Source organism: Pelodiscus sinensis, chromosome 30, assembly GCF_052426305.1.
Source record: "Pelodiscus sinensis isolate ZL-2025 chromosome 30, ASM5242630v1, whole genome shotgun sequence".
Classification (NCBI taxonomy): Eukaryota; Metazoa; Chordata; order Testudines; family Trionychidae; genus Pelodiscus; species Pelodiscus sinensis.
In genome coordinates this window covers 9,570,639-9,582,578 of record NC_143081.1, presented here as the reverse complement: position 1 = coordinate 9,582,578, position 11,940 = coordinate 9,570,639, and the positions used below count along the sequence as shown (strand labels likewise).

The following is an 11,940-nucleotide window of genomic DNA, read 5'->3' as shown; positions in this document are numbered from 1 at the left end:
TACACTACAAAGTTCATTCGAACTAACAGCCATCAGTTCGAATGAACTTTCATAGGGGCTACACATGCAAACCGCTAGTTCGAATTTAATTTAATTTGAACTAGAGAAGCACTTAATTCAAACTAGGTAAACCTTCTAGTAACAAGGGCAGCAGCTGTGGGTCCCTCCTCCTCCCTCCCAACGATTCTGCGCACACAGCCCCTTGTACAGCTGATCCAGACTTGGTCGCTTACCAGTGGATTCCATGTGGAGTGAGGTGCCTGGTCGGCCCGTCCTTGGGGGACATCCTGCCACTCAGGAACTTGCCAAACTCTGTGCCTGGGTGCCAGTTTCCTGGCTGCGTGTGGCCTTGTTTTACCGATTGGAGATGGAACGTCCCGGTCTGAGGCTGTCCCCGGCCTTGGTGGGGTCTCGCTGTATCGTGCCCAATTGGCGTGATTGTGCAAAACATCCCTGCCTCTCCCAGCTCCCCCGCCCGGCCTGCGTGTGACGCACCCCAGACGTCAGACAGGCCTGGGCTTTGCCGTGTCACGGAGCCGGGCTTTGCACAAGGCCAGCGCAGGTCTGATCATGTAGTCGCTGTGGGTTTGGTTGAATCCTCCCTCCTGCCAATTCCCGTCCCAGTGGGGCTCTCCTGCAGGAGCTATGATCCTCAGGGTGGGGCTCTTCCCCCCTTAGACACACCCAGACACTCACCCATGGCCAGCGCACGTCTGAGGGGCCTGGTTCATCCGCACGCACACGCTGACTCCAGGACGTCCCTGGCCTCAGCAGGCTGGTTTAACAGCCAGGCCGCGCTGCCCCCTCTTGTGCCTTTGGACTGGGTGGGCTGGTTTAACAGCACTTCAATGGGCCCCCTTCAGGTCCAGCACCTCCCCCTCCCCACTTTACACCAGAATCGTTCAGCAGGTAACCCAGGGGATGAGACCCCCCCCCTCCACGGTGTTTGGGCACCGCAGGGATCTTCAGCCGGGGCACAAGGAGCGCTGGTGGAGAGCGAATGGGGAAGCGAGAACCACCCCCTGAGGAAGGGAGAGCGAAAGAGAAGGAAAAAGAGAGAGAAGCCACTGGCGTAACCAGGAGAGTTCTTGATGTCTGGGCAGTGAGTAGCTCTATGGACGGGGACCAGACACACACGACAGTGTTAAATCCACCAGTTACAATGAACTGATGTCCAATGGTCGGGCCACCAGCGCACAGACCTGGTTCCACAAGGCAGGGTCAGGAGGTCGTGCCTAGAGAGATGTGGGGCAGAGGTGGGGGGGGAGGGGAGGGGAGATCTCACCACTCTGGGGAGCTTGCACTGATGGGGTGTCCCAGAGGGCAGGGGATGAGCAGGGCCGACCCCCAGATGATCAGGCAGGAGAGGACAGAGTCCCAATGGGACTGATACAGGGTTCGCATCCAGGCATCAGAACTGTTTTCCCTGGAGAAGGGTGGCGTTTCGGCAGGGACCAGACACTGGTTCCCATTGGGCACTGGGTTTGCTCCAGTGCAAATGGAGGCGAGACAACAGATTGGTCACCTCAGTGGAAACTCACTTCTGCGGGGGGGGGGAGGGGGGTTTCATGTACGTCTCCCATCGCCTTGGGGCAGGGGCGAGCCACTCACAGAGCTCCAGGAAGGGGTCCTGGGTTGCAGGGATTGTCCGTGAAGGGCGCAGGAGGGGGAGCAGGCCAGTGGTGCCAGCCGCCTGTCTCCCCCCCTTCTCCCATCGGGCCCCTCGCTGGGCTGGCAAGGCGGTGGGTGGAGGAGCCCAGCAGGCCAGGAGGACGGAGAGCAGCCGTGAGTCAGGGCTGGGCTGGGTCCACTCCCCTGGCCTGGTGCTCTCCCCACAGGCTGTGGGAGCTACCCTGGCCGGCAGCCGAGGGCCCTGCCTATGACGCTGGCAGGGGGCCGATGGGCGTCCACCCCCCCGCTGAGTTTCCCCTCCCCTCTGTGCCCCAGCGATGGGTCGGAGTCTCTCTGGGGCAGGAGGTGGGGCTGGAGTAGGGCCCCGCTGGGTGGGGAATGGGGCACTTGGAGCAGCCCTGCCACTGGCCAAGGCCCCCTCCGTCTGTGCAGCCCCTGCAGGGCAGCTGTAGCTCATGTCTCTAGCCCAGGGCGGGCCTGCGGCCCCTGGCCAGCTGGCACCAGGTACCGTCCATGTCACCTGCTCAGAGCTGGCAGGGAGGCTCCCAGGCTCAGCCCCCGCAGGGAGCCGCATCGCTGACGTTTCGGTGCAGCCCACCTGTGTGTCAGGGCCTGCGCTGCCTGTTCCCACCTCTGCCCGGCCAGTCTGGCTGCTCTCCAAATGGGCAGAGCCCAGGCCGCCCTGCTGATCCGAGAGATTCCTCAGTTTCCCCTCCCACTCCTCTTCCCCCACACCCGGCCAGGCTCTATATATCTGACTCCGGGCCAGGCAGCTGGATAAGGAGGAGGTGCAGGTCGGATACGGCGCCAGCACAGACACAAGGACTTGGTGAGTGGAGGGAGATCCTGTCTGCTGGGACAGAGGCAGTGTGTCCTAGTGGTTAGAGCAGACAGAGCCAGGCAGAAGAGCTTCTACATGCTCTCTGGAAAGGAGGGGTTTGTTCAGACTCTGACCCCACAGCAGCCAGATCTCCAGCGGGTTTGGGTGCCATTTGGGCATAGAGGAGAAAGACGCGCTTAACACAGCCTGGGAGTCCACAGGGGATGGTGCGGGAGTTGTGGGGTCTGAAGCGCTAGTTTGGGTTCCCCGATGTTGGGGCAGCTCTAAGTCTTGAGGGCTGGATCCTGGGCCGGAGATTCCCCACCTGCTCTGGAGTATTTGGGGCAGCTTTGGGGTGGAGGGACAGGGAGCAGGCAGATCCGGCCCCACACTGTCTCCATACATCTCCCCCTCTCCCCATGGCAGGTGGGTCCAGGCACACGACATGGCCCCGGGGGGACTCCGCCCCACGCTCCTGCTGCTCCTGGCCCTGCTGCCGGCCGGCCTGGCCTGGTACTTTGCATCCCGCAGTGCCCAGGAATTCGTGGCCAGGCACGTGGATTTCCCCAGGAGCAGACCCCCGCCCGGCCAGCAGTACTGCGACTACCTCATGCGGCAGTGGCGCTCCCTGCCTGGCACCGCGAGACGTCCCTTCATCTTCGTCCACGCCGATCCCAGCCAGCTCGCCAGCCTCTGCCGCTGTGGGGACGGGTCCCAGCCCCTGAACAGGACGTGTGTCAGCAGGAACCGCATCCCCACCACCACCTGCCGCATGGCCTTACATGGCTTGTATGGGCTATGGGGGTCCAAGCAGCGGGCCTTGCCCATTTTGGGCAGCTTCAGGAGAAGCAGGATCCGTGTGGCTTGCCGTGGCGGGGAGCCCGTGGGCGTCCTAGGAACCGTGTAGAGCCGGGCATGGGCCAAGTGCCAGGAGAGGGTCCCCTGAACCCTGCTTAGCTCCCAGGCAGCCTGGGGCCTGCCCTGTCTCTGTCCCACTGGCATGAGTCCCCCCCGGAACTTCCTGTGCCCAGTTATCCCAGGGGCTGCCTGCCCGGCTCTGTGGGGGGTTCCCATGCTAGGGCCCGGTTCCCAACCCCCCTCACCAGTGACTGGCCTGGCACCCATCCCCCGACTGGCACCAGGACCCCCAGCCGGAGCCCAGCGCCTGCCAAGCGACTCTGAAATCTCCCAGGAATATTCTTTGGGGGCCTCATTTCAGTGTCCGAGGGCAGAGCAACATTCCCATGAGCCCTGGTTGACCGCCCCTTCCCTGCTCCACCCCTTGCTGTGCCCATTAGCCCACACAGCCTCATCCCCTCCCTCTCGCCTGGGCTGAGGGTCTGATCCTGGGGGAAGCTGCCACTTTGTTGAATTTTCTCACTGCTCCTGGCAATAAAACCCTTCCCTGTGCACGCAGCATGAGGTGCGAGTTTGTGTGTGGGGGGGGGGCCAGGGTCCCGGGGTCCCAGAGGGAAGGGAGTTTGGGCTCAACCTGTGGACGGATCTGGGGGCATTTCAGCCCAGACACCTTCTCTGGCCAGTGGAAGTAGGAGCCCCTCTGCCCCCCCCCCACACGAGACTCATTGGCACCCAGCGGGGCATCTCTGCCACAGGGGAGGGAGGTGGAGAATGTTTCTTGGTCTCCCTGAGTGGGTCCAACTGGGACAAAAAAGTGCCCAGAGATGCCCTGGTGGGGTATCTCTGCCACAGGAACCCGGGGGTCGGAGTGTTTCTGGGAGCTCTGCTGAGAGGGTCAAATAAGGGCAAAGTGCCCAGAGACGCGGCCACTTCCTGCCGAAGCCTGCGGGTCCATCGCTCTAAGGCACCAAACCTCACACAGAGACGTCCAGCTCATCCCCGGCTACCCAGAAATTTCACAAGAGTCCCCCTGATATCCCCTGTTCCCCAAGGCCCCCCTTTGCCTCCACATCTCCAGCCTCCCCTCAGACATCCCAGCGTTCCTTGTATCCCACCCAGCCCCACCTTACACAGGGGAGAGGTTATAATTTGTCTGAACATCTTCCCTTGCTGCGTACTTCAATTTCTTTTAGATCCAAGGGGAACCAGAACACTCCAGAGAAACTGAACCACTTTCATTTTTCTTGCCAGGAAAAAGCAATTAACACAGTTGTTTAAGTTTAAGAAACCCTAAAAACAATTCCTATACAAGTTAAGCGTTAAATATTGTCAGTTGTATAGCAATTAACCCAGCCCAAAGCAATTCCTAGAAGCTCTACAAGAATATAATGAAGCCTTGTTTGCTTACACTCCACCCGTCTACAACCCACAGTACCTGACTGGAGGTCGTGCTCCTTCGGATTTCCACCCGTTGGGACGCCGGGCACTGGGGGGGCCGGTGTGAGGGGGCCGGTGTGAAGGGCCCGTCACTTCTAGTTACAAGGGCAGGACACCTGGGTCCATCCTGATCTCTCCCTCCTGTCGAGTGTTCTCACTAAGCACATTGTATAGCAAAGCCAGTCCGCGTCACTTAGGAATTCGTCATGTGTTGGCTGAGGCATCTGGACAGCCCATCCTTGGGGGACATCCTGCTACTCAGGGTGTTGCCAACTCTGTGCCTGGGTGGCAGTTTCCTGGCTGCGAGTGGCATTGTTTTGCTGATCAGAGATAGACCAGTCGGTTCCCAGCCTGCTCCTGGTCTTCTTGTACGATGCCCAATTTGCATGCTTGTGTGACCCTTCTGCCGGGTAGGGCTGGCAGCAACCAGGGCTGGATTCAATATCTAGAGGTCCAACTCATACAGAACCAGCTTGAGCCCCCACCCAGTAGCCTGGGAACTTCGGATGCCCATGGGCACCTCTGCTTCTCCACTCGCAGGCACAGAGTCTGAGCGTAGAAAAGAAAATTGTAATGAAAGAGAGATAAGTCACATGGCATTAACTTGGGAAAATCCCACAACAGAGTCCATAGCCCTCCCCCATGAGGAACCGTCCCAGCTCAAATGGATTGAGCAATGTCTTTTGCCTCTCAGGCTCACTAGTCCACCAAGAGAAGGGATCCATTCACTTACCCGAACTTTCTCCGTACCCCACTTCAAACGCCCCACTTACAGCTCTAAGCACAGACCCTGACACATCATCGTGATGACTCCACTCCTTGAGCCTGAGGCCATGCCACCTTTGTGCTGCTCCTGTGGTCCGCTTGTTCTCCCTGCTGCTGCTCCTACTGGCTGCCCACCAGTAACTCCCACCAGCCTCCCTACTGGCCACCTACTTGCTGCTCCTACTTGCCGCCCCCTGGTCGCTCCTACCAGCCACTCCGCTGAATGCCCGCTGCCGCTCTCATTGACCACTCCCCGGTCGCTCCCACCAGCCACTCTGCGGAACGCCTGCCCCCACTCCTTCCAGCTGCCTGCCGCTCGCTTCCACCAGCCACACTGCTGGCCACCGGCTCCTGCTCCTGCTCCTACTGGCCACGCACCAGTCCCTTCCGCCAGCTGCTCCACTGGCTGTAATAGGTCTGGCTCCAGGACAAGCCAGTGACTTCAGCTCTTAGGGTATGTCTACACTACAGCACTAATTCAAACTAACTTATTAATTCGAAACAAGCTAGTTCGAAATATCGCATCTAGACCCAAAAACTAATTCAAATTAGCATTTTGCTAATTTGAAATATCATGTCCACATTGATCGGACGCTGGGTCACATATAAGGGCAGCTGAAACCTATTCCGGCAGGGCATCAGGGTAGTAGTTGCTTTGTGTGGCTGCTGTCTGAGGCTATCTGAAGCTCGTGCTTAAAGGGACCCCCCTGGACAGCCGGTTCTCAGCTTTTCCACTTGCTTGCCTACCTCGCCGAGGGACAGCAAAGCGTTTTCCTCTCCACCTGCCTGTGTCGGTGGTTCCCATTGGAGACGCCACCACAGTTGGCACCATGGAGCCAGAGCGCGCCCTGGGCATGCTGCTCCAGTTTTTGGACTTGCTGCTGCAAGCCTGCCAGCAATGGCTGGAGGTTGCCTGGCACCATCTGGTGCACGTCAGCCCCCTGCCTCTCCCCCTGGCCTCCCTGGGGGCCGAGGAGGAGCCGCAGCAGCTCCTGGACACCAGCGTCTGGACACCAGCAGCGACTAGTGGGACCACATCGTCCTGGAGCACTGGGGAGACCAAGAGTGGACCCAGAACTTAAGGATGAAAAAGAACACCTTCCTGGAGTTCTGTGACTGGCTCGCCCTGCTCTGCAGCGATGAGACACCCTCATGAGGCCCACCATCAACGTCCAGAAGTGTGTGGCCATCGCCCTGTGGAAGCTCTCCACGCTGGACAGCTACCGATCTGTCGGGAACCAGTTCGGCATGGGGAAATCCACCTCATGCAGGTACCGCACTCACCAGCCACTGGTCCAGGGAAAATGGGGGCGGGGGAAGAGGTGACAGTGCCCCACACGGGTGGGTTCGGTCTGTCCTGGCCGTACTATACGCTGCCTGTGGGGGTTGCTTCCAGGAGTGGGGCACGGGGCAGTGCCAGGGAAAGAACACTCCCAGCCACCCGGGTGCCGCAGTGATTCGCGGTTTGCTGTGTCTTTCTGCAGGTGGTCAAGGCCATCAACTGGGTGCTGCTCTGCAGGGTGGTCCACCTTGCCAACCCAGATGCGGTCATCCAGGGGTTCGGCACCCTTGGCTTCCCCAACTGTGGGGGGGCCATCAACTGAACGCACATCCCCATCCATGCCCCGGAACAGCAGGACTCCCTGTATATCAACTGCAAGGGGTTACTTCTCCGTGATCCTGCAGGCCGTGTCTGACCACCGGGGCCAGTTCACGGACATAAATGTGGGCTGGTCTGGCAAGGCACACAATGTCAGGGTGTTCCTCAACTCCTGTGTGCCAGAGGCTGCATGCTGGGACCTTCTTCCCCGACCGTTGCATCAGGGTTGGGGACGTGGACTTTCCCATCTGCCTGGTGGGGGATGCGGCCTACCCCATACAGCCCTGGCTGATGAAGCCGTACACGGGGCACCTCAACCCCTCCTGGCAGGTCTTCAATGCCAGGCTCACCAGGGTCCTATTTACATGACTCCTCACCCACCTCGACCTCGCTGAGCACAATATCCCTCCCATGGTGGCAGCATGTTGTGTGCTGCACAATTTATGAGAATGGGAGGGGGAGGATTTCCTGCCAACCTGGATGGCTGAATCTGACTGCATGGCTGCCATCCTGGAGGTCCAGCGGGGGGCCATCCTGATTCAGGAAGCCCTGCAGGAGAGCTTCCATGTGGAGGAAGACTGAACTCTCCCTGCATGCCCCACTGGGGCCTTCTTGCACCCTCCCCTCCTTCCCCTTTCCCCTCCCTAACCCCCCTTCCTAATGTCAAATAAAGACACCTGTTTTACCAACAAAAATCTCTTTTTATTTTACATAACTGGGGTGGGGGAAAGGTGGAAGAGGGGAGGGGGAAACCTGGGTGCTAGAAAGGGGAGGAAGGGGAGGAACTGAAGGGAAAGCTCAGGGTTGGGGGTCCTGCTGGCTCTCCCGTCTCACAGCACAGCAGATGTGGGGGCGTCAGGGGAGAGTGGGTGTGGAGGGTGGAGCAGGAGGGACGGGGGGGTGCGGAGAAAGCGGGACAGAGAGCAGGGGTGGGAGGAGGAGTGAGAGCTGGGGCGGCTGCAGGGGCTGGAGCAGGAGGAGGCAGGAACCTGTCCACCAGGGTCTGGAGGTGGCCTCTGAAGGCACGGCCCTGCTCCTCCAGCACCTCCAAGCTTCGCTGTCGCAGCCGCAGATCCTCCTGGACCCAGTGGTCTGGGTATTGAGATGGTGCTGCAGTAGCCGCAGGTGCCGCCACTGGTAGCCCTCCAACTTTCTTGTGTGCCTGCTGGCCCAGGTGTGGGTGGCTGTTGCAGGTGGGGTGGTGCACCCTGCAGTCCCAGGTGCTGCAGCTATGGTGAAACAAGAGCAGTGGTCAGTTCTCCCTGAGGACATGGTGGGTGAAACCCAGCCCCCCTCTGCAAGGTGAGGTTGCCATGTGGGGAACGGGCCAGGGCCCCTGCATGACACCCAGCTGCTGCTCCATGATGGGCAAGGCCCAGGCGCACGGTTCCTGGGCTCCCTTTCCACTCCCCCTCACCCCCACCGTACACATAAGGGGAGCATGATGGCACTCACATGTGGAGCTCTCCCTGTCCTCGGATGACACAGCTGATGGGCTCTGTGGGGTTCCTTGGGGGTCCTGGGCAGGCTCCCTGCAGGCTCCTGGCTCTCGGCATCCTCCTCCTCCTCCTCGGTGTCAGGGACAGGTCCCTCTGCCCTGGGGTCGAACACCATCCGGGGGGAATGTACTGCATGAGCTCCCAGGATGCGGTCCAGGGCCTCAAAGTGAGGGCATGCCTCCGGGTCAGCCCCTGGCTGGGATGCCCTGGAGTAGGCCTGCCGCAGGTCCTTAATTTTGCAGTGGATCTGCTCCTGGGTCTGCATATGGCCTCTGGTGGCTAGGCTGGCAGCGGCTAGTGTGGAGATAGTGGACGTTGGAAACCTCCCCCCAAACTTCGATGAGGTCCATGATCTCCGCACTAGACCAGGCGGGTGCCCACCTTTTGCGGCCCCGAGCAGGCTCCTAGGAGCTGCCAGCCTGGTCCTGGGAATAGCAGAGGGCTCGGTGGCAGCAGGTGACTGGCTCATGCCATGCCAGGTGCAGGGTCTACTGTCTGGGTGCCGGCAGGCTTGCACCTGGCACAGGCACTGTAGCCAGACTGTGGCCCTTTAAGGTCTCTGGGGCCGGGACGGGGGCAGAAGAGATTTCCTGGTTTGGCCCAGAGTTGCCACCAGGGCAAGATGTGAAGGACTAGCCTCCAACTAGTTCAAATTAAGTGGCTACACAGCCCTTAATTCGAACTAGGCGTTAGTCCTCATAGAATGAGGTTTACCAAGTTCCAATTAAGCGCTCCGCTAGTTCAAATTAAATTAAATTTGAACTAGCGGTTTCCATGTGTAGCCACTATGAAAGTTAATTCGAACTAACGGCTGTTAGTTCAAATTAACTTTGTAGTGCAGACCTACCCTCAGAGATTTCAACTCTTTAGCCACCACCTAGACTGGCAAGATTTCAGTTCCCACTGGACTAGCAAAAAGACTCCTGCTGGAGTGTGCTTTAAATCTGTCCTTAAAACAAGGAGGAAAGAGGCAGGTTGGACCAGTCTTGCAGATCACACCTGGCTGGCAGGAGCAGGCTGACTCAAACACTTTCCCCCCAGCTCCATACACTCATCTCTGGAAGGGGTGGGGGGCTTGTTCATCTGAGACCTCTTCCGATGATGCTGTCTCTCCTGCAAGCACTGGTGTCACAGTTTTCAGTTCCCACATTTGGGGTCACTTGATTTGTGACCCCACAACAGCCCAATTGAGCTACGATACAAAACATTCCATTCCCCACGGATCCTCCACCAGCCCCAGCTGAATTGGATTTCCAGAAACACACCCCGGATTGCTTCCCCCTCCTGGCCTGAGCTGTATTTACATATCAACAGTTAACAGTTAATTATCCTGCAGAGCTACCCAACCAGAGTGAGCACCCCCACCCCCCGGGCAGCTCTCTCCTTAGGCTGGCTCATAGCAGGCAGGAGTTTAGCTCCTGCTTGCACCTGTGCAAAGTGTCCCTGCCTCTCCAAGCTCCTTGCACCTGGCCAGCTCTCTCCTTTAGTCTGGCTGACGTGCACTGGACATGTGAAAGAACTGTGGTTTGCCATGTCACAGAGCCGCGGTTTGGACCAGGCCGGGACAGGGCCTCACCAGGCAGTTGTTGTGGTCACATCAGGGCCATCTGGGATCCCCTGCACCCTTCAGGCAATCCAGTGTTCCCTATACCCCCCAACCCCAACTTACACAAGGGAGAGGTTATAACCCATCCCCCCTCCCCTCAGACACCCCAGTGCTCCCTGTGCCCCCCCAGCCCCTCTTACACAGGCTACGTCTAGACCGGCATGATTTTCCAGAAATGCTTTTAATGGAAAAGTTTTCCGTTAAAAGCATTTCCAGAGCAGAGCGTCTAGATTGGCACGGACCCTCTTCTGCAAAAGCACTTTTTCACCATCGGGGCTTTTTTGCGCAAAACAAATCTCAGCTGTCTACACTGGCCCTTTTGCGCAAAAGGAACTTTTGCCCAAACGGGAGCAGCATAGTATTTCCGCAAAAAGCACTGATTTCAGACAGTAGGAAGTCAGTGCTTTTGCAGAAATTCAAGTGGCCAGTGTAGACAGCTGGCTAGTTTTTCCGGAAAAACTGGTCAGTGTAGACACAGCCAAAGAGAAGGGAGCAGCCCAGAGCAAGAGAACACACCTGAGTGAGCTGGTGTGAAGGTTCGCTCTGCAATATCAGGAACAAGGTACTGCAGGAAGAGCTGGGGGAGTGGCCCAGGGAGGGGCTGCTGCTCAGGGGGCCAGGGCCAGGTTACACCACCTGATTGGGGCTGCCCCCTCCTATAGGGCCCTAGGCCAGAACCTGGAGCAAGTGGGTGGGATTGGGTCCCCCCTAAACCTCCCCTCTGGCTGGAAGGTTCAGCAGGGACTAGAGAAAAGAAGGACACTGGACTGGCCAATGGTGAAAGAAGCTCTGGTAGCAGGGTACTCGTGGCTTTGCAGCAGTAATTAGGGACACTGAGGCTGTGTCTAGACTGGCAAGTTTTCCACAAAATCAGGGCTTTTCCGGAAAAACTTGACAGCTGTCTACACTGGCCGCTTGATTTTCCGCAAAAGCACTGATGATCTACTGTGCAAAATCAGCACTTTTCTGGAAAAGCTTTGCCGCTCCCGTTCGGGCAAAAGTCCTTTTTCCGAAAAACTGTTGCGTAAAAGGGCCAGTGTAGTCAGCTAGCTAACACTTTTCTGAAAAAGCAGAATAAACGGAAAAAAGCGGTTTGGACGCCTGGAGACTCTGTAGGAGCCCCGAACTTCCTGGTAACCTGAGCTCTTAAAGCAGTTGCAGGCTGCTGAGTGCACGTGGCAGAAGCGTGCCTCAAACCTGTGGTCTGAGGTCTGCCACAGTGCCCCTGCAGTGACCAGCAGCCATCACAAGCCAGCCATGGCAGCTCCGGGTGGTGAGCCACCTGCACCCCCAGCTCAGGAGGCCCCCAGGGGCCACCAAGGGCAGGCTCCCTCCTGGACCCCCAGGGAGCTGGAGACCCTCCTTGACCTATGGCAGGAGGAGGAGGGTCTCCACGATACCCGGTCCCGGATGGCCGAGGTGCTGGCCCAACGTGGACACCCTGCTCGGAACATAGATCAAGTCTGGGCGAAGGTTAAGGAGCTGCGCCTAAGGTACGTGTGGGCCAGCGAGGCAGGACCTGACACCTGCCCCCACTATGACCAGCTGCATTCCATCCTGGGCCAGTCAGCCCCGCAAAGCCCAGACATGCCGGTGGACACCTGCCAGTGCCCCCTCCGTCATCCGAACCACCGAGGCGGGGGGAGGAGAGGACAGCAGCAGCGCTTCGGGGGAGGAGGCCAGCGTTGCCACCCAGCAGGCCCCCTCCAGCAGCTCCTCCGAG

The 11,940-nt window shown here is 58.8% G+C and overlaps 1 protein-coding gene across 1 annotated transcript; it reads left to right on the top strand.

Annotated features, from left to right (window-relative positions):
* The first annotated feature begins 2,897 nt into the window (after window positions 1-2,897).
* Window positions 2,898-3,359, top strand: LOC142821140 (ribonuclease-like). Its single transcript, XM_075911939.2, has one exon. It carries the CDS (start codon window positions 2,898-2,900, stop codon window positions 3,357-3,359), a length of 462 nt encoding a protein of 153 aa, XP_075768054.2.
* Window positions 3,360-11,940: the final 8,581 nt, after the last annotated feature.